The sequence below is a fragment of the Ornithodoros turicata genome, chromosome 7 (genome assembly GCF_037126465.1).
Source record: "Ornithodoros turicata isolate Travis chromosome 7, ASM3712646v1, whole genome shotgun sequence".
NCBI lineage: Eukaryota > Metazoa > Arthropoda > Arachnida > Ixodida > Argasidae > Ornithodoros > Ornithodoros turicata.
Genome location: NC_088207.1, coordinates 40,999,307 through 41,019,814, shown reverse-complemented (window position 1 = coordinate 41,019,814; position 20,508 = coordinate 40,999,307). Strand labels below are relative to the sequence as shown.

Below are 20,508 nucleotides of genomic sequence, written 5' to 3'. Positions count from 1 at the left end.
TCGTGTGTAATTATGCTAGTTCTCGCTCCATAACCGCCCGTTTAGGCAGTCGTATACCCCTACTCGTCCCAAGCAGCACAACGAAGAAAACAAGCTTGATCAACTAGTCCAACCGTATGCAATCTGATTTTCTGATTTTCGGTACCCTCGTAAAACGATGGTTTATGATTTACCGTCAAAACATACATTGTTTCTATGAGAAACGACCCGCGTACACCGATGGAGACAGCAGTTCCGAGTTCCCTTTCGCGACGCCAGGGTGCGCCAACGCGCGATAGCTGGATGTGCGTCCCGTTGGTCTTCCGGTTACAGTTGTTGCTTGCAAAGACCCTTTTGACAGCGCCACGCCGCCAGGTAGCGCCAGCGCATGTTAATCTGTTTTGTTCCCCGTAGGTCTTCCGGTTAGCGCCGTTTGTTTGCAAACAGTGAAATGGTCTATAACGATGTTGGACGCTGTCTCGTGCGCGTAACCTCGCGGCGGTAAGATACAGAAGGATCTCGATCATACGAATCCCACGTGGTAGGGGAAAAAATTCGTATCATCTAAAATTCGTACCAAAATAATTAAACCAAAATAAAAATCGAGGCAAGAAAATAGAAAAAATAGAAATACTGGCAGTGAAAGAGGTCGGTGGTAACGCTTTTGTGTCTCCATATTTGGCCAAATTCGCGAGATGATTCAACCAGCACGTGCGTTCCACCTGCGAGTCGCGCGACAATGTTCTAAAGCGAGCTTCTCCTAAAGCATGCAGGCGTTAGGTGAAGCCTACTTGCGGAATGGTGACGTGTAACGTTGCCAGAAGTTGTCCTAATATGTTCCCTGGTTCCCTGCACGAGTTCTGGTCACTCTTTTCCTAAGCCAGTGCGATGTCACACAGCTTCGCGGTTTTTTCGGCATTTGTTTCTTTTTCTTTTGCTACACGCGGGGTGGCGTGCTATTTAGGTCAGCCCTCGTTTAACGATGTACCCATACCGTCAATATCGTTATACGCGGGTTTCACTGTACGTTGTGCTGCGTGATGTAGAAGAGAATTGATGAGGCACAGATATCAAACCATGTTGATGCCGTATTCCTAAACGATCCTCAACTCGGCCCTCCACTCGAGCTGCTCCGTGGAACCCGTTTTGTGCTTCAAAAACCTGCCTTGACTCGGAACGCCTCCCGATCGGAGGAGATTCTTCGCGCTTTCCTCGGGTACTTCACGATAGCGCCGGTGTCTCCTTGTAGCCCAATAGCTCTCGACTGGGAGGAGCGCTCCTTGCTCCACTTACTGGAGTCGAGGCGGAGTGTCGAATCGAGGATAGTTTACGGCCGCCGAGAAAAATACGGCCGCAAGTGAAAATTAATTTGGAAGAGCTAGGTCGCGCAACCTTACAATTACATGTCTTGAGTCTCGTAGCCAGTACGAATTTAACTGCATATCGTACCGTATCGTATATGGTTTGAGAAGGGGCGCTCTACCTGCAGGAGATGGCGGCAAGGGGCCCTAGCGAATTTACCCGAAGAGAAAAATATAAACTTGATGTAGGGGGAAGAGGAGAACAAAGAAGTGCATGTTCTCGTGGACCGCGACCTCTTATCAGCTGGAGAAGAAGAAAAGTCACTGAGCCCGTGGCTACTAGAACCATCGCCATTGCCCTGTCGTACAAGTTCCAGTAGAAGGGAACTCTAAGTAGACGACCGAGGGTTTGTGGCTTTGCCTACCGTCGGCCGTCCACTGCGAAAATGTAAGTATGGCACACAGTAACTTACAGATGGATGGTAACTGATGGATGTGTAACTTAGTTACACATCCTGGTCCTCTGATTCGTCCAGCTGTGTCGAAACGCATAACTCCGTCTGACTTGCGGAAGGCATAGTAGATGTCCATAACACAGCTGGAAGAATCAAAGAAACGTGTATATTCAAGCTGATGTATAATCTTTCCAGCTCACGTTGCTTAGCACCTCCACAGTGTGGAGGTCTCTTAGCTTAGGTTAGCTCAGGTTCATGACCTTAGGGATGGCGTAAACTGCTAAAGGCGAAGAAGGCTACAACAAGATAATGAAAACAATGTTTTCGCGTCCTTTATGACTGCGGAGCAGGTGCATGAAATACGGCTCAGTAGAGCACGTTTCAAACTTATTGCAATGGCAAAGAGAACACTTCTTACGTGCAGGTTTTGTTGACGGCACGTTTTCGAAAAAACTTATATCAGCAAGTGATTGAATATGTAGGTTGGGCTCTACGGTGTTTCCACAGAAGCTTGCGTCCTTTGAACTGCATATGTCATGTGATGTGAATGTTGTCAGGTTTGACAGGGGTACTGCGAGATGGAAGATGCTCTCGGGACTCTTGTTACGAGTAATTTCATTGGCTCTCGTGGTCTTCGCCTGCTTCTTCCCTGTTAGGGTCCTCGCTGGTAAGCGTGTTTCGAAGTCTTAATCGATACTATCATCTGATCTATCGCCCACATACTCAAAGGTTCCGGGTGCGACACGAGGTCTTTGGTGGATGACGTCCTGCGCTGCTACGGGGTTTTCAAGGGAAAGGTGTTCTACCGCCTCGATGGCGATCAGCACCGCGAGGGCATTCTTCTGAGAAGTTTCAACACTTCAACGCAGTCTCTTGTCCAGACTCCTGAAGAGTGCACGTACGTAGCATCTCGCGAAATATTATCGCGAATTGTGCGACATTTCTGCAGACCTTTGGCGTATCTAAGATCTGTCAAGGCAGCATGGCAGGAAAGGCGATGTCCCGATATATGTCCCGCGTATTAAAACTACCACCAGTGTTAAAGCAGCCCAGAAAGCCATCCAAAAGATTTTCTGTTTTACGAAAGGATCTAATTTGACGTGAAAACTAATACAAAAAAAATTCTCTGTACGCAGTATTTCTCTTGGAATAAAACGCCCCCGAACATCGACGCGCGCGTTCCCGTTCGACTCGCCCTGGAGGCCGAAACGAGCAGGAGGGTTGTGGTGTTATCAGGGTTACAAGAGAGACCGCGTTCCAATCGGGGCCGGCGCTTTTCGCTTTTTTTTTTTTCTTTTTCGTTTCTACTCCCTCAGACGACGCTTCTCCAAACGAGCAAACCAGTTACCGGGTTGCACCGCGATGACGTCAAAAAGACTCTGGTGGCTTGTTGTGGCCATTACCACCGTTGCGCGCGGTCGCGATTTTCAAAATCGAATTCCGCAATATGTATGCATCTGTCGAGTGAATCAGCAGCAGTCAGGTTAACGGCTTTGTTTTAAAAAAATTGTCTAATTGAAGCGCTTTCTGTGCTCCTTTAAGGAACGGCTTGCGTTACAGGTGGGTGGCGCTGTAGTGTTTACAACAGCAACAGATAAATTGATGACGAACCACAAACACATACAACCACGAGTATGCAACATATCAATACATACACCGAGCAGCAACTTCACATACAGCGGCCTAAATGTCTGGCGACGCCTTTGAAATGCGGTAATTTAGGTGGCACTGTACAGAAATGCACATTGTTCGTAATGGAAGTCCTTAGAAAGTGGCTAAAGAGGTCGACTGGCAATCGAGAGGTGGGTGGTTCGATCCCCGCTGATGTACGGCTTTTTCGATGAGTGGCATATTTCAATCTGTCAGCACTTTGTTCGGCCGTTAGAAGTTCAGAAAAGCGTCCCCCTCTTGAAAACACAGAAGTGCTGTTTTCGTGCTTCTCTTCTTTTTTATCGACGAGTCAGGGACGAATACTGCAAATAGTGTAGTGGATGCCGCTATTGCCAGCAACTCAATCCCTCCTCCTGTACACGTCTCGCGAACATATCTGCATTTTGCGCGTTAAATCTTCAAGGTCCTTCAAGCGCATCTACAACCTAGCTGACAGTGACGCATTTCATTTTTTTGTATACTCTTTGCATTGTGTGCAAGATGCCATGTCCAATTATCACCCACCTGCTCATCTCACGCAGGGTTTTACAAAAGTACAGCGCGTGCATCGACAGCATCGTTGAGGGTCGCTGCCGTTCCCAGATGACCCTCTTCCAATACAGGGAGGTGCGCACATTGGCTTCGAACCTTGCGGACCCCATTAACAGCACCTGTAGAGCTTTTGATATTTATGGTGAGTTTAGGGAACCCAGGTAAAGCCGATGGTTGACTGTGTCATCATTTCGCATCAATATTTATTCCACGTCTGTTTCAGCAAAACATAAGGACACTCACATCGATCAGTTGGTGGACATAAGGCAGTGCCTCACTATAGTGGCCCAGAAGATAGTCCCCTATTTAGACTCTCCAATAAAGGACACCGTCAGAAAGGCGTGCTGGTGAGCACGTGAGGGTTTCTGATACTGACGGACCATTGATGAGGCACGCGTTTGCTAATGTACGTATGCGTGCAGGGGCGTAGACGAGTATGCAAAGTGCGTCGAGAAAAAGATGGAGGATATAGACAAGGAAAATATGACTCTGGAAGACGAAAATATTCTCACTGATTACTCGCAGAAGGTAGTCCAAAACTTGCGTTGGACCTGTTTCGGTAAGTAGGTCCAGGGTTTCATTTTTCCGTCTGTGCCGTCTAACGCACTGCCACTTCCAGATAACAACTGCGACAACGTGTCCTTAATCAAAAAACTACATCAGTGCGACAAAATCAACGTCGACGTGATGAAAAGTGTGCAAATGAGCAATTCTTCAGGGTTGATCCGAGCATGCAGGTAGGCTACAGACATTTCTGGTCGCAACTTCGCCCTCTGCCCGATTGTCTAACACGGATGCTTGTTGATCTAGCCACGTTAAGAAATTCGAATGGTGTGTAAGGCGAGCCCGCATTGACACCGGTTGCGACAGCGACCCTTCAGCCTTAGCGTCTCCTCAAGTGCAAGCAATTGTGAACAAAGCTTCTGAATATGCATGGGTCTGCGACCAGTCAGGAGGTAAGAACATAGCAACATAGAGTTGTCTCCTGCCTACACGAGGGCGTTGTTAGTAATGAGTACGTAAATTATTATCGCAAATAGAGGCATTCAGGGGAGAAGGAAAAGTAGGTTTCGAGTCACCTTAGTTACCTCTACTGTAGCTGCGGATGGTGCGAGCATGTAGCTAGCATAGCACGCTGCTAGCCAACCTTCATCCCCAATGACAACTTCTTTGCTCCTGCTTTGTTGATAACCGAATACGGAGCCTATTGCGTGGAGCCATTATGGGCTGCATTATGGCTACAAAATAGGCTTCGCCTCCCGTTTTCAACAAATCACACGAGAACGTTGTCATTCGGGATGATGGTTGGCTAGCAGCGTGCGATATGGTGAAGAGTGTAAAGCAGAACGTTATTTGTACCTCCGCGTTGGCGTCTGATCGGGTGCTGCAATTCTTCAGATGACGTAACAATGGATGGCGGTGCGTCTATACTCGCCCGTATCCGAAAAAAAAGTGCGTTTTTGTATTAACGTTGCACACATTATGGTGTAGAAGTATTGAACAAGAAATTGTTAGTAGAATTACGAAGTGTAGAAGAAGAATGTTACACGTCTTACAGCCGTAACAGAGTTCTTACCTCCTTTAAGGCACTCAAGGCTCATTTCTGCTTGTGTGCGGAGCAGACATTTCGAACAATCGCGACATTTATTTGATTTGATTACGTTCTCAAATTGGTGCGTAACAAAGCGTTTTCCAGGGTTTATAGGTTACTATGCAATTACATTTGCTTCGATAATTTGCTTCTCCGCATTTTTTAATTTTGAACTGAAGTCCAGGCGGTCACTTTGCGACGATCGCTCCAATGGAAGACACCAAGGGAATCCCACATCTGTCGTTAGCGACATGTAGCGTTCTTTTCTCAGTAGTACATTAGTGTGATTTGTACCTGCCTTACCTTGACTGCCTCGTTTTAGGTATTTCATGCGAAGAGTCATATCTGAAGGCCAGAATGAAAGACTGCTACGAGCTTTCGAAACCTCAGACGTTTGAATCAGAGAAGTCGTTCACGAACACCAGGACGCTTCACCGACATTGCAGGTGTGTGCTATCTACAGCTGCCAATATAGTAACTTGATTTCCACGTCGTCGTTAGTGTGCAGTTTGCAACTACGCTTTAATGCCCTATCTTGTCACATTCCACAAACTGTATTCGCTCTTAACGTTCCGCATCCATATTCTCTGATTCAGTTCTTCCGAAGTCAATCCGTTTCACCTCCTTTTCTTTGTTCTCGTCTACTTGTGCAGAGATGTAAGAGCCTATAAGATGTGCGTTGAAGACGTTCTCAGCAAGAAGTGTGAAAACGACCCTCGACTATTTCATCACTGGGACGTCTATTATTTTCGAGATCTTATCGGCAAGGGCATGAACTGGACATGTTTCGGTAAGCATATTGGGGAGAAGCAAGTCGTTTCTGTTGGAGACTCAGTAAACTATTGTATGAGCGAAGCTCACTTTTTTTCTCAGAGTACGACTGCAATGTGAATGTAGTGCTTAGGAAGCTGGGTAGATGCGAAGGCATGGCTCAAGATATACGACAATACGTGCACACGTCTTCGAAACGGGGCGCACTTTCTATGGCGTGCTGGTAAGACTTTTCCATAGACCTAATAGTGTCACGTTATTTGGGACATGGTTTGCAGAGTTCTCAGGGCGGTTTACTCAACTACTTAGTGTGAGCTTCACAGAAGCGATTACTGCTTTGGAGCTCGCTAAGCGCTACTGCAGCGCATATTGTGTAGTTCCTTCAAAGTGTCTTCCAAACATACCCTAACACCACCGAATATGCTCTGGATGTAGGAATCCGTTAGGACATTGTTCGTACATCCAGAGGATATTCGGTGTTGTTGGAATATGCTTCCGCTACGTAAAAGTATTTTGTATGATGTATGAAACCTTCTTGTAGGCTATCTCATGCGTACGCGACTTGTGTAGATGATACCCTGAGCGCGACGTGTGGAGACCCAGAATCAATGCTAAAACATCCGAAGCTTGCCAAGCACGGAGCAGAAATGAGAAAGCAAGTGGATTGGGTTTGTCAAACAGAAAACGGTAAGAAACAGGCAGTTAATAGAGCCGAGTGAACACATCACCAGTTGCGCCGCCGCTATGTGACGAATTCGAAGTATTCTGCTGGGAGAAATGCATGAATATGTACTACGTACCACGAGAGTTCGAGTCAGCACAGTCAGCAGTAATGCGTTAAGACCTGCGGACAGCAGTACGTCACAGTGGCACCATAAAGCTGAATGTCAACTTTCACGGCAGCGATGTTGATTATCATTTGCATAGCTATAGTCTTGCGGCCGATTTCGTGAAGACTTCTATGCATGGGAACTTCATGTATCAGGGATCAGACGTCCAAACGTCCACTCCCTCTTGCAGATAGTTCGTGTGACGAGAAAGTGCTCCTGAAGAATTTGTCTGTTTGTGATGGATTTATTGACGTCTTCGTTGCACCGAATGTTATCGACGAACACAACGTCGGTCAACTGAAAACTGCGTGTAGGTAAGCAGAGCAGTGCAGCTGTATACAGCATACAGGTCTAGCTGACACTTAGACCAAGCTTACTTGCTGTTAGGTGTATGCTTATGTATGATCATGTACCCGGCGCATTCTGGTTTTACCTAACCCCCACCATAATTTGCTTTACTTCCCGCGTCATAGCTGCAAAGTCAACACAGGAAACTTCGTCAGTACTGAAACTAAGCCGCTGAAAGAAATAGTCATTGTCCAGCTTTTCATCTCATGTCACGACACTGTCATCGCCATAGATGTTCCTGCCCTTGGTTGACTACCTTTGCCTTCCCATTCTATGCCCCAGTGTAGCGGCATGGTTAAACCATAGAAATCATGAGGAGAGAGGCTAGAAGAAAAGCTGGGAGAGAGTAAGGGGGGAGAGCAAAGAAGTTGTACTTAGGCGAGACCCTCTCCGAATGTCCAAGTCCGGGAGGCGCTATGATCGAGATTTTGGATCCGGCCGGATTCGGCCACCGCCTTTCCACGTGCAAAGACGAGGCGTGTTCGGCGCCATGGTATCCAATCCAATGGAAGTCGTGCTTGCTTCCGCTGGGCTCCGTGTGTGAAGTGTGTTTGTTTTGTTTGCTCTCACGTGTGCGCTTGGATTGTGTCTTATGACGTAGGATACGCATGTCGTACGGTTTACACCTTGTGCTGCGACATGAAAAAATGGCGCACGGAGCTCGTAGGAGACTCCGTTCGTAACACGTTAGGCCTAACGTATCGATCATGGCGGCTCCCATGTTGAGATGCCCCCCTTCGCTGGCTTGGTTTCTAGTTATTATGAGAGCTCTATGGGTTAAACAAAGCCTACCTTATCACCACCTATCTATAGCTTCGTGCAATATCTGCAACTATAACTATATCTGCACTATAACTCGTTTCTTGCAGAGGGGTCCGACAGTTCCAAAAGTGCGTACGAAAAGTTGCGAACAAACACTGCTTGGAGCCCGACAGTGTAGGGTCTCTGGAAGCTCAGAAATACCTGAGAGAATATTATTACCAGTATAGCTGGACGTGCAGTGTTGTCGAGGCACTTCCTGACGGTGTGTATCCAACTTTACCGAACTCCGCGCATATTCTTATTGCACCATTCAGAGTTAATAAGAAACATAATGACTACTGCAGTGAACAAGTGCAACGTCGAGAAACTTCTTGATCGTCTTCCTGAGTGTATGGGCTTTCTGAAGAACAGACTCCTTGGACTTAAAATTGCCTACATCGACGCGCATGACTTACCAATATACAACAGGTAATGCGCTACAGCCTTACAGAGATGTTTATTCAGCTCTCGATTTCATCGAAACAGGTACAGACAAGAGTATGAAATGTGTGTAATGGAAGTGACGAGGCATGTATGTGGACCGAGCGCGTACGCCGTACCCAGCAACCGAGAAGTGCTGAAGTACACCAGAGACAACGTGCAGCTGAATGCTTACCTACGGGAGTCTGTCTCGCCTAAGGCAGGTAAGAATGGTGTCCGAACGGTACAGCGTACGCAGTGCACGCATTTTACGCTGGTCGAGTCAACGCCGGGGATTGACGCGTAGATCCCAGATGCTTCCGAAATTACGTCAACAAGAAGCTAGACGAATGTGAAGGCATCATTCTCATCCATATGCACTCGCAACTTTCGAAGCGATCTCACGTGCTGCAACTGTGGGAAGCGTGCAGGCAAGTTAATTCGGAGCGTCCTCGCCGTTGACCCACATGTGTCTGTCTTTCAATAATCCGTGTTCTCTCTTTCATCTTCAGTTCTTTGGAGGACTACGAATACTGCGCGAACCTAAAATTAAACAAAGTATGTGGCACGCTTCGTAACAATCAAGTAACTGCAGAGGCGCGGTCGAAGATTCGGGAGACGCTGTATAAATACTCCTGGGTCTGCAAGAGGAACGAAGAACCAGCGAGTACGCCTTGCTTTATTATGTAGTATCAGAGCTAGCACCTGCACAGTACATGTGCCCTGACTTTAAACGATCCAAATTCACACGCATATTTCAGTCAGCAACTGCTCCAAGGAGATCCTTGTGAGTCACATGAAGGAGTGCGTCGGCTTCCTTTCCATATTTCTTGTGAATCGTGCTGATGAACTTGGCAGCAACAATACGTTATTGTGCAAGTAAGTGCAGACTCTCACACGCTTGGTACCCAGCGAGTATAAGTTCCAATCACGGTCAGGTACGTTCGAGAATATCAAAACTGCACGCAAGCGGTATTACGGGACCTCTGTCCGCAACCAGCTGCTCTGGTCAACTACGACGAAGTGAAACAATACACCTCGGAACTGTATTCTCGCTACGAGAGTGTCTGTCAAAAAGGTATGGTATCAAAACATCTATCTTGCGGTGGTACGCTCTGTTGAGATGGCGATGACGATCTGCATACCGTGCATTTCGCGCCGCTAGTGCATTAAAGCGCCAGTGCGGACTAGACATTCGACAGCATTTATACTATTGATGTTGATGTTGTTTATGCTATTTAAATCCACGTGTGTCACGCTATCTGCGTAAGGTACTGCTTCTGTATGTGACGGCGAAGTATCAATTTGTAGTTTTGTGAAGTACGACGTCATAGGTTGCACAATCTGCCACGGGTCTGGCAGCAGTGGTCGACTTCAGTCTCCTCACCACAGCTGCAGGTAGTCCAGGAAGGAGAACGCGGTGTTGCTAAGAACCTGGGTGACGTCACCTGCTTTTAGAGAATCTGAAAGTTTTGCGGGTTTCTTTGAAAAGAATGCACGTTATGTTGGTTGGCAGTGCTCATCTACATTTTCTCACACTTTTTTTTTTTTGCTCCGTAGTGTTATATAAATGAACATGGTACTCTGTATTCGTTTGCAAATATCCAGATTAATTCATTGGGGTTACAACGTGACGCATCTCATAATCAGTACTTAGGCTGCTCGGGCATCACACCACACTCTGACTATCGTTTGTTGTCAGCACCCCGTTGTGAAGAACAAGAGCTGGTTGCCAACCTGTCACAATGCATGGGCTACGTCACTGTGAACGTTCTTCCCGACTTGAAGAAGACTGCTGAAAGAAGCAGACTGCATTTGGCTTGCAGGTAGGACATACACCTACATCCGTCGTTTTCAATAAGGCGTCAGAAAGAACTTTTCAGTCCTTTCAAAACCTTTCAGTCACAGACATCGAATCTCCGACATGCACTGAAAGTGTTATGTTTGCTCTCACAAACTGCGAAGCACGCCGCGGGCGGCGCCTCTCGGCCGTTTATTAGCCTTCATTGCTTTAATGACGCAATATATGGGCTGTTCATTGCCCGTTACCGAATATCTGCGCCGACAGTCTGGTGCCATTACTCACGTATTTAAAACGGCGCAAACGTGTATTTACTGAAACAGGGGAAGTGGCTGTAATTCTTATTGAAAGGCGGATATGGCTTCTACTATACGTTTGTAGCGGGAATAGCCTATGGCACTGTGACTATGCTTCCGATAGCGGAATGATTGTGGATCCGAGAATCCCGTTATACGTTGGTGTTGCACGTGGTGGAATGATCAAGTTGACACTCGTCCTTTCGTCATTTTTTCAGCGGTCTACAAGCGTTCCGCCGATGTGTCAGAATGACAGTGCCAGACGACTGCAAGGAGTCACCCGTGATGTTCGCTACGAGTGTGCAATATTATACCACCGAGCTCTACCGCAAATATAGCTGGGCTTGTGATGTGAATGCCACGGGTAATTATACGCCCAGAAATGTTACATGGAATGGCCTCGTGTATTAGGTCAGACATTGCCCTCTTTGTACCCAGCTCTGTGCAACATTCAAGCACTGCGGAAACGTCTCCCGATGTGCACGGGTTTCATAAACTATAAGGCAGCTACTAACGCTATAAAGTCTGACAGACGAGCAACGAAGTCTGCATGCAGGTGAGCCTGAGACAAACTTGGTGGTACGTTTCAGCGAGTCTTACAGGTGCGCGTACATTTTCACCAGTGCCGTCCTCGACTACCAGAGGTGCGTTCAAGGAATTATCTCGGAAGTCTGCCTGGAGCACGAGTATTTACCCGAATCCAGCGAGATCAAACACTATGTCCGAGACATGTACCTCAAGTACTATTGGACGTGTCAACCGGAATACACACGTAAGAACAATTGCAACAGGGCATACCCAACGAAGACTGGTAATACGAACCTAGTATTAGTGGAACCAGCCAGACGAATCGATAAACCTATTTGCATCTCTTGCATTTCAGGCAGGAAATGCGACGAGGAAAAGCTCAAGACGGCCCTATACACTTGCCAAGGTTTTGTGAAAACCCAGGTTGTCACAAACATTCAAAACAACGGGAGCCTTTTACGCATTCCTGAAGCGTGCAGGTACGTTTGTTTATTTTTGATTTCGTGTCATGTCAAGGTGCTTCACCACGTGTCACGAATGTCCAAGAAATCTGCGTGCGCTTTATTATTTCCTCGCCGGGAACGGAGGGCGGCTTAGAATTCGCGTGTACAACGGTTTCCGCCTTTTGTTTGTTTTCTTTTTTCGTTTTCTTTTTTTTTTTTTTCAGCCGGTACCATTATATAGCAGGGAATGTTGCAATGGGATGAGGGCAACTTCGATCCGCGCTTTGTTTGTGACACGATGACGATACGTTGATTTTGCAAACTCGAGTAACTTAAAGATGTTGTCGAGAATCTTGTCGCACGTTCGATGAGACACTCTGCATACTGGCTCTTACTCGTTTTCCTTCACTTTGTAGTGGACTAAATGACTACAAGTTTTGCCTGTGGTACCAAACTCAAGAGGTGTGCAAGTCTCGTCAGACGCCCGAAACACTTGGCGTTGAGAAATTATTTCCTCACGAACACAAGTTTATTTGCAATGCTTTCACGAAACAAGGTAAAACACAAGTCGTGGCAGTTTGATGATCTTAGGTGCAAATTTTCACCCAGTGTCGCCCACAGAATCTAGCTGTAACAAGGAAGCTGTTGTAGCAGCCATCTCTGAGTGCTCCGGCTACATGAGAGATTATATCCTGCCTAATATCATCGAATATTCTGAAGAGACAGTTCGGACCTCCGCCTGCAAGTAAGTGAAGCGCACGTATGGGGGCGCCGTTGTTTTAATTCCACACACGGGTTGCGGAAACTAACCAATATCCAATCCAAAGGGAGACTATTTTAAATTAAATTAAACTAATTTTATTTTAAACTCAGCACTCGATCATTATTGTTATTTTATATTATTATTATTATTTTATTTTATTTTATATTATTTATATCATTGTTTCTCGCAGGGGATTTGTCGACTACAAGGAATGCGTCAACTCCGCAATCGAAAGAGTATGTCCAAAAGCGAGGTTAAGACCCGCTGATGCGTCGCAGATAAATGGCTACAAAGACCAGCTTTACCAGAAAGTTAACTGGACATGCCTGCCGGGTAAGGCATGTCACAAACTTTGTTGCGCCTTTCTGTGGGGACTAATTATCCAGTCCCTTAACAGTCCCATTGGCGAGTTTCTGAGGTAAATGCGTTGGAAACGATCCAGGAAAAAGTCTTTCATTGACGAAATCGTGTATTATTTCGTATGAATCTTGGAAGCTCTGGTACCAGGTGCAAAGTGGCAGTTTATAGGTCGCGATGCGTATTATTCATGTAAATATACAACCACCATTTCTTCATATAGGTGAAAAGTGCATAGTGCTGCAAAGCATGCACTAGGCGAGTCTGCGATATATGCCCCTCCCGTCCCTGGTACCCGTACCTGGGCAACAATTGATGTATCACTTGATGTAACACGCATGTATCACTCAGGTCTCATCCATCGATTTTTACAGGAAACTCACACTTATCAAACGTCCCATGCAACATTGACGAGATTCAGATGAACTTGACGACCTGCCTGGGGTTCATCGACAGCATTTTAAGTTCCAAAAGAGCGAAGCGGTCAAAAGGAGAGTGCCAGTAAGTCCGTTGTTGATGAACATGTATAGTGACAGGGCGACACTGAATCTGCTAATGTGGCGCATATTGCAGGAAACTCGAACAGTTCCTCACATGCGTCAACTTCCATACCCAGCTCCCATGTAGCGGAATACAGAAAGTGTTAGAGTCCCGACGCATCAAGTATTATACACACACGATCAGCGATTATATCAAGAATGCCTGCGCCTCTGCGGAAGAGCCTGGTAGGTTCAACCCTCTTTTCTGTGCGTGCTCCCTCCTTTGTCAATGGACCTTTTCCATGTACGTGTCGCCCCTGGCGTCGGAATGCAAAACGTCGTAACCCCAAATGAGCGAGGGGCACTTTTCGGTCTGGCACGTCGTGTGGGAAAGTAGCGAGAGAAGATTGCAAAAACAATGCGGAAAGAGTGAAAGCGTATTGTACGGATCGGGTGCAGGAAAAATCGTCCCCTGGAGAAAATGGCCCCCGGAAAAAATGTCCCCGTAAGAAAAGTATCAAGAAAAGTAGTTTTCGTCAAACGGCGCTGTGGGTAACCCCCCTCAACCGCATTGTGAACTGTGAAAAACAAGCCTAAAGTAGCCTAACCTCTGAAAACTAACCTAGGACTCGGTTCTAACCTAGGTTCCCACTAGTGACATTTTCTCCGGGGACGTTTTTTCCGGGGGACATTTTCTCCGGGGGACGTTTTTTCCGTGGACGTTTTCTGCGGGGACGATTTCTCCGCATCCCGTACTGATTACGAGGAAAAGCGTCGTCAAGTGTCGTCCTCGAACGTCTGCGCAACCTTGACACCGATTACCTACCCCAAAACACGGCAGGCGTGGCTGAGCATTCGGAAAAGGTCGATTAGCCGTCACTGTAGACCTATGTAGACCTCTACCCGAGAAACGTCATCATGACGTTGGTAGACAGACTGAAACAAACAAATCGGAAGGGGAGAGCTGGGTTCCACGAATGGGCACTTGTTCGCTGCCTCCTGAAAGAAGAGTAGGACCGTCCCTTTCAGGGACCATCGTAATTCCCTCAAGACCGTGGCTTTCGGGCGCGACCTTGTTCGCCCCCTAGCTCCGAGCGTAGTTCAACTCTGCCAAATTGGTGGCGCTGTCGAACACTATGACGTCATATGGCTACAAACGCGGAAAGGTCTATAGACAGTTCTACGCCAAGCAAAAGAAAGAAAATTATGAACTGTGAACTGGTAATGTAGTTTGTAACGCATGTTTGTAATGTTACATGCATGACTAGTTTTGTTGGCACTGAGCACCTTACACATAAATCTCCTTTATGCTTCCCTACAAGATGCCTGTATCAAGAAAAGATTGGTTCCCAAGCTGAAAGAATGCTATACATTCGTGAAGTACAAAGTGCAACCAACTGCGAAGCGGTTTAGCGATAAGAGCGTCCTGCAGACCGCCTGCCAGTAAGTAGACGTGACAGTTCCCCACCGCTGGTGAACTCCGGGTTTCTCACGCAATTAATTTTATATTAGGGCCGTCCAAAACTACCAGGCTTGTGTTCAGGACGCGTTGCATACAACGTGTAACTCGAGCGAAGATGTTGTGAACGATGACGACGTGTGGAAGTACGCTGTCTATCATTATGGCGTCTACAACTGGACGTGTAAGAACGGCGTATATAGAGGTATGTATACATACGTAAAGTACAACGCAGAAAAGTAGAGGACTCGGCGAACCGGTAAGGAAATGTTAAGCGAAGATTCTCAGGACAAGAGGCACCAATATTCCGAACAGAGACCGTTCTTCTTATGAGGACGGTGTCCAGAATACGAACAGTCTCTGATCCAGATATTGGTTGTTCTCGTCCCGAGTCTGGTGCTTCATTGTGCGTGTGCATTTTTCCAGAAATCTGCCGCAAGGAATTCCTCCTTGGAAACCTAACCGAGTGCATAGGGTTCCTCTCTGTATGCGTACGCCCTCTTAGCAAGGACAAGACAAACATGCCGAAACTGAAAAGCGCCTGCGGGTAAAGCATTTGACATAGCAGGCATAGCAGGCAGCAGACGACGTGAGGTTCACACGATACTTGCGTTGCAGTTCGTTGTTAGGTTTTAGAAGATGCGTCATGTCCCGCGTTCTCTCCTCCTGCCATCCGAGCAGCGCCATACTGGACGCGCAAGAAATCAGGAGATATACTCATGAACTGTACGATCAACACAAGTGGGTTTGTGACGTCGCAGATACCAACGAATTTGAAGGTAGGTGAAACGATTTTGTTTGTCATTGATATCGGGAGTCATAGATTTCCTATTTCGAGCCAGCCCGTAGCGAAAGTTTTCATAGGTTTACTGTATAACGCCCAATGTTCCATACACTCTGAACTTGGTGGAACTGATAGCGCGTCCGCCTGCCCAATCTCATCGTTGCGGCAACGTCTTCCGCGTTGCCGTCTTCCGCGAGTGACGTTGAATACAATGTGCCGTGTGCAGAGATTTCGGTCCACGGACAAAAAAAACCAAGACGGGCAACATTAATCCACAGACCGGCCACAATGACCTCGCCCATGATCATAATTGTCTTGCGGCGTAAAGACACGAGTTGTCAACTGTACCTCACATGCACAGCACTTCAGCATGTCCACACTTCACCACAGCATGTTCAGTACTTAGCTAATGTTCCAAGAAAGGAATCTAGCAGAGTTAACTGCAGCTCACGAAGACACTCTTTGCTAGACGCATAGATGAGTCTTCCAGAATCGAGCAAAGGAAGTGAAGCCTGCGTGAAATCCTGTCTGCATATAGGACGTGTGTGTGTGTTGAAAGAACAGTTCGGATTGTTTGTTGCAGAACAAATGCGATGTGACGACACCAATATTGTGAAGCACCTAAAGAACTGCTATCCGTTCATTCAGTACAATGTAATTCCGAACATACCAAACAATGAAGTGGAATCTGCAATTAACACAGCATGCAGGTAAGTGTTGTACTACGTCGTTGTACCTTACGCGAACCAGAGATATAATCCAGCTACTTTGTCGTTTACACAGTGGTGTGCGAGACTACCAGTTTTGCATTAGGACAGCCCTTCAGACATGCAGGTACAACCAAAGCATTCTTGAAGACGTAATCGTCAAGTACTACACACGGGACGTTTACGATAAATACAACTGGACCTGCGAGACTGGTAATGAAACATTCGAAATTACACGACGACATCATAACTCAACTTGATTCATATTTTTCCAGGAGTGTTCTGTCGACAAGAGGAATTGCTGCGCAATCTTAGCCAATGCAAAGGATTCTTGACGTACAAAGTACTCCCAAATGTCGCTGACAAAAAAGACCAATGGCGGCTAAGTCTGGCCTGCAAGTAAGTCACGCGTGGAGAAACAGTGCATTTGGATCGGAGTATTCACGTTCTCGTCTTATTTACAGAGGTATCAAAGACTACCAAAAGTGTATCGATTACACGGTTGACGTGAAATGCCGACATAGCAAGATTCTTGTTGAGAACAAGCTCTGGGAACACACCAACAAGTACTACGAGGATTACAAATGGACGTGCTCAGAGCGATCTAGTTTCCCGGGTACGCGAAACTCTTTGGTTGCTTGAATGATATTTGATGCTTGATAGTTACTTGATACTTACTTGATATACTCACTTGTTATTGACATTATGTACCCACTTGCTACTTACGCGATTTACTTACTTGATACAGAAATAATTCAATAAGCGAATGACACCTAGTGGTAGTAAATCGAGCTGAATAATATTTACAACCGTGCAGTTTTTCTTTTTTCTTTTCTTTTTTTTTTTGCCTCATAAATATTCGGCCTCATTTGATCACCACTTTTAGTGGAAACGACAAATGTGAAATGTTCCGCTGACAAGACCCACACTGAACACACCATTCGTTTCATTACTCTTGTCTTTCTACTGGTTCGTTCGTTGCCGTTGTTCGCCGGGTCGGTATAGCCATACTCGCTTGATGATGCGCAACGAAACTGCAGCAACTCATTATCGTCATCATCATCATTGCCAGTATAAATAGCACAAAGAGAGTACATTCTAACCCGTCCCAGAACCAGAATGCGACGAGGGAAAGTTGGAAGAAGGCCTGAACGAATGTCTAAGCATCGTGGAGTTCGACGTGAAGCCCCACGCCACAACCCCTAAGGAGAAGGACCACATGAAAGAAGCATGCACGTACGTTGCCCGTCCACCAGATTTTCTACAATGCATAATTCCTCATTTGGCCATGAGGCTGATGTCTCAATTGTTACTTCGTGCGGCAGGTACCTAACGGAAGCACAACACTGCGCAAGAGTGGCGATGTTTCAGATCTGCGACAACTGGCCGCTACCAGACACTCCAAATATCAAGAAGCTACTGTATAGGATAATCCAAAAGTACAACTGGACTTGCGCAGCAGCTAGTGACTACAAGGGTAAGATCTTAACCAGGATGGCGCTAATAAAACAAGCGCTCTTGTTCACGGTACCTCGTCCTCGCAACACTCCAGGCACAGCTCAACTGACGTATAACTCGGAAAGCTTTCGCGATGCCATCAACGAATGCATGGGATTTGTCACTATTACCCAACCTTCGAGGTTTCATTCCACCAGTCGGCGATCAGACACTACCTGCAGGTACCTTACTTCTCATCGTGTGCCAAATTTGCTAATATTTTCAACAAGTCTAACGTTGCAACCAGAGAAATTCACAACTGCTTTTTTTTTTAGCCATTACCAAGACTACAAATATTGCGTAGCGAACAAGCTTTCAGGGATGTATCTCGCCTACGATGATTTCCTTGAGAAAGTGGACTCCACGAATGCTACAACTCCAGAGATGTCTAACATTAGACATATTTGCTCTTCCAAAGCTTCATCAGGTAAGAGAAAGTGAACAGTGACTGTTACCAGTAATAGCAATGCGCAATTTTCATCAGCGTAATGTTCACGAGCCAGACCAGAGGGCAATTTATGCATGCGCTATAGCGACACGTCAAGAAAATGAAATGGGGTCTGAAAAAGTCATTGCGCAATATACTTGCAGAAACTGAACAAACACAAGCGAGGAAAGGCAGCTCATGGAGAGAACTATGAGCTATGGGTAACATCATAGACATATATGAGAGTACGGCTGTACGGGGTCCTGCGCGGGTGGCACAATGCGTTGTTGAATGTTCCTGGAGATGATGTCGAATGCGAACCTCGTTCTGGGAGACTTTTCACTGCAATATCAAATGTGATCAATTAGCCAAATGTGAACAATGTTACGGATAAAATAGCGCACCTCTGTCGTTCGCGCGGCTATCTGCATTTTACGGCATATATCCCTGACCGGAAATTAGGAGGATCAGGGTTCGAATCCTGGCGTCAGCACCTTTTTCTTGAGTCATACGAATTTATTGATTCTTCGGCGTTTAGGGGGCTTGTGCTTGCGTCTCCATGTTTGTAGTCCTGCCTCCGCTAATTCTCGATGCAAGCAGTAGTGTCTCGTTGACTTCCCCCAGTGGAGCCACAATTGGCACAAATACAGTTTCTGACATCGTTAATATGAGGCTCGTCATTTTAACATCCTGGCTTTATGACCATTTTGCTCCGGAACCATTCCCTTCCCATGTAAATCCTCCTCGTTAATATGCCTCGACAATTCTGGATGACATACACTTAAGTGGTTTGTAAGATTTTCCCAAATATAATGACTGCGGATTTGGGGATATGGTCAATATTCCCGCATCTTGCGGATCTTACGCGTGCGGATGCGGATACTGTCAATGCAACCCGCGGTCACCTCTAACCCATCTGCTCTTCACCGACTCTTTTTATCGGAGTGAGTATTCCCGTGGCTGTTCAGCTCCATATTGCCATGATGTCGCCTTTCAATACTGAAGGACATACAAAATTTAATCTCACTGGAATGTTTCCAGAACTGGGAGCAAGGTGTTCGGCTCTGTGTGGCCTCAAGGAGCTATATGTGGAAGGAGGAAGTTTTATCAGCTTATTTGTGGCACCAGCTTCATTACTTTTCACTGAAATATGTCCCTTGATGTTGCATACTATGTATTGTTGAACAGGTAGTCCTTGCTCTACGACTAACCTACGCAACCAGTACACCAGATGTGTCGGCAACCTGCGCAAGTTCGCTTTGCCATTGATCCATGGAGCTGTTGGTCCAGCAGGTGTTGCCATGGGATGCAGGTCCGTGTACTTGCAAAGCGGCGAAACTGTTTTTGACGTTTGACTTCGTTCATATTACAGGTATTTGGAGAGATACAAGAAGTGTCTGGTCATGAAGACTGATATTTCGTGTACGAAAGCCAACAGCTGGGCAAGAAATCCAGTGAGGCGGCAATTCGAAAGAATTTATGAAGATCTCGGTACATTTTGTGATGCAGGTGAGGTCCATAACTAAGTTGGATATGAATGCATGAAACACAAGTTTCGTTGCAAATGTCTTCTTCTCTGGCTATCTTCTAATGCCTCCAATCTCCTGAAGGAAACCATGGCGCAACTTCACTACGATGCCAAATATTTTGCATTTCATTTGTCTGTGCATTATTGAATATGTAAAAGCTTCCGTGTTCTGAAACATGCCGTGATGCACCCCGTACAGAAAAGCACTGCCAGCCGAGTAGCCTCGTAAAAACACTGAACCAGTGCGACGGGATTTTCCAATTTGCCGTGCTTCCATTCACCGTGGAAAGGACCGACCCGGAGAAACTGCGCGTTGCTTGCAAGTAAGATTTCGTTTTCAACGAGTTCCAGAACAACTCTAACTCTTCAAAATGTCACAGGGGATTGCGCGCTTACGAACGGTGTCTGAAGACTAAACTGCTACCATGCGACTCCAGCGAGGAATTGCTCTCTAACAGTGGCATAAGAGACTCGCTGGTGACCAGGGTTGACAAGTATAAATGGGTGTGCGACTACGTCCCTAAACGTGAGTTATTTTTGCTGTGATTATGTTGCTGAGAGAAACTGTACTGAGGGGTATGTTTTTTTTTATCCGCAGCTGTTTGCAACGAGGCCGAGATCTCGGACGCCTTCCAAGGGTGTTTCGCCTACCTGTCTAACCACACGCGCAAGTCTATTTCGTTGGTGGGGCGCAACGTCAAGAATTCCCAGTTCGAACGAATGTGCAGGTGGCGGACGTTT

General features: G+C 46.4%; 1 protein-coding gene across 1 annotated transcript in view; it reads left to right on the top strand.

The window, feature by feature from the left end:
- The first annotated feature begins 1,595 nt into the window (after positions 1-1,595).
- Positions 1,596-20,508, top strand: part of LOC135401116 (uncharacterized) — a 75,440-nt gene continuing 56,527 nt past the window's right edge. The window contains exons 1-47 of the mRNA XM_064633313.1: positions 1,596-1,728; positions 2,293-2,402; positions 2,465-2,633; positions 3,928-4,079; positions 4,161-4,284; positions 4,360-4,496; positions 4,557-4,674; positions 4,748-4,893; positions 5,851-5,974; positions 6,182-6,318; positions 6,402-6,522; positions 6,841-6,986; positions 7,320-7,443; positions 8,347-8,501; positions 8,584-8,707; positions 8,765-8,922; positions 9,006-9,129; positions 9,211-9,365; positions 9,460-9,577; positions 9,637-9,776; positions 10,401-10,524; positions 11,014-11,159; positions 11,234-11,351; positions 11,419-11,567; positions 11,679-11,802; positions 12,183-12,322; positions 12,376-12,511; positions 12,720-12,862; positions 13,261-13,387; positions 13,460-13,611; positions 14,688-14,808; positions 14,878-15,029; positions 15,251-15,371; positions 15,443-15,603; positions 16,192-16,318; positions 16,392-16,528; positions 16,591-16,714; positions 16,780-16,931; positions 17,428-17,551; positions 17,641-17,792; positions 17,868-17,994; positions 18,088-18,239; positions 19,428-19,551; positions 19,612-19,748; positions 19,967-20,090; positions 20,148-20,293; positions 20,366-20,495. Of these exons, the coding sequence (XP_064489383.1) occupies positions 1,727-1,728; positions 2,293-2,402; positions 2,465-2,633; positions 3,928-4,079; positions 4,161-4,284; positions 4,360-4,496; positions 4,557-4,674; positions 4,748-4,893; positions 5,851-5,974; positions 6,182-6,318; positions 6,402-6,522; positions 6,841-6,986; positions 7,320-7,443; positions 8,347-8,501; positions 8,584-8,707; positions 8,765-8,922; positions 9,006-9,129; positions 9,211-9,365; positions 9,460-9,577; positions 9,637-9,776; positions 10,401-10,524; positions 11,014-11,159; positions 11,234-11,351; positions 11,419-11,567; positions 11,679-11,802; positions 12,183-12,322; positions 12,376-12,511; positions 12,720-12,862; positions 13,261-13,387; positions 13,460-13,611; positions 14,688-14,808; positions 14,878-15,029; positions 15,251-15,371; positions 15,443-15,603; positions 16,192-16,318; positions 16,392-16,528; positions 16,591-16,714; positions 16,780-16,931; positions 17,428-17,551; positions 17,641-17,792; positions 17,868-17,994; positions 18,088-18,239; positions 19,428-19,551; positions 19,612-19,748; positions 19,967-20,090; positions 20,148-20,293; positions 20,366-20,495 (6,254 nt within the window). The 5' untranslated portion in view covers positions 1,596-1,726. The remainder of the gene's footprint in view (positions 1,729-2,292; positions 2,403-2,464; positions 2,634-3,927; positions 4,080-4,160; positions 4,285-4,359; positions 4,497-4,556; positions 4,675-4,747; positions 4,894-5,850; positions 5,975-6,181; positions 6,319-6,401; positions 6,523-6,840; positions 6,987-7,319; positions 7,444-8,346; positions 8,502-8,583; positions 8,708-8,764; positions 8,923-9,005; positions 9,130-9,210; positions 9,366-9,459; positions 9,578-9,636; positions 9,777-10,400; positions 10,525-11,013; positions 11,160-11,233; positions 11,352-11,418; positions 11,568-11,678; positions 11,803-12,182; positions 12,323-12,375; positions 12,512-12,719; positions 12,863-13,260; positions 13,388-13,459; positions 13,612-14,687; positions 14,809-14,877; positions 15,030-15,250; positions 15,372-15,442; positions 15,604-16,191; positions 16,319-16,391; positions 16,529-16,590; positions 16,715-16,779; positions 16,932-17,427; positions 17,552-17,640; positions 17,793-17,867; positions 17,995-18,087; positions 18,240-19,427; positions 19,552-19,611; positions 19,749-19,966; positions 20,091-20,147; positions 20,294-20,365; positions 20,496-20,508) is intronic.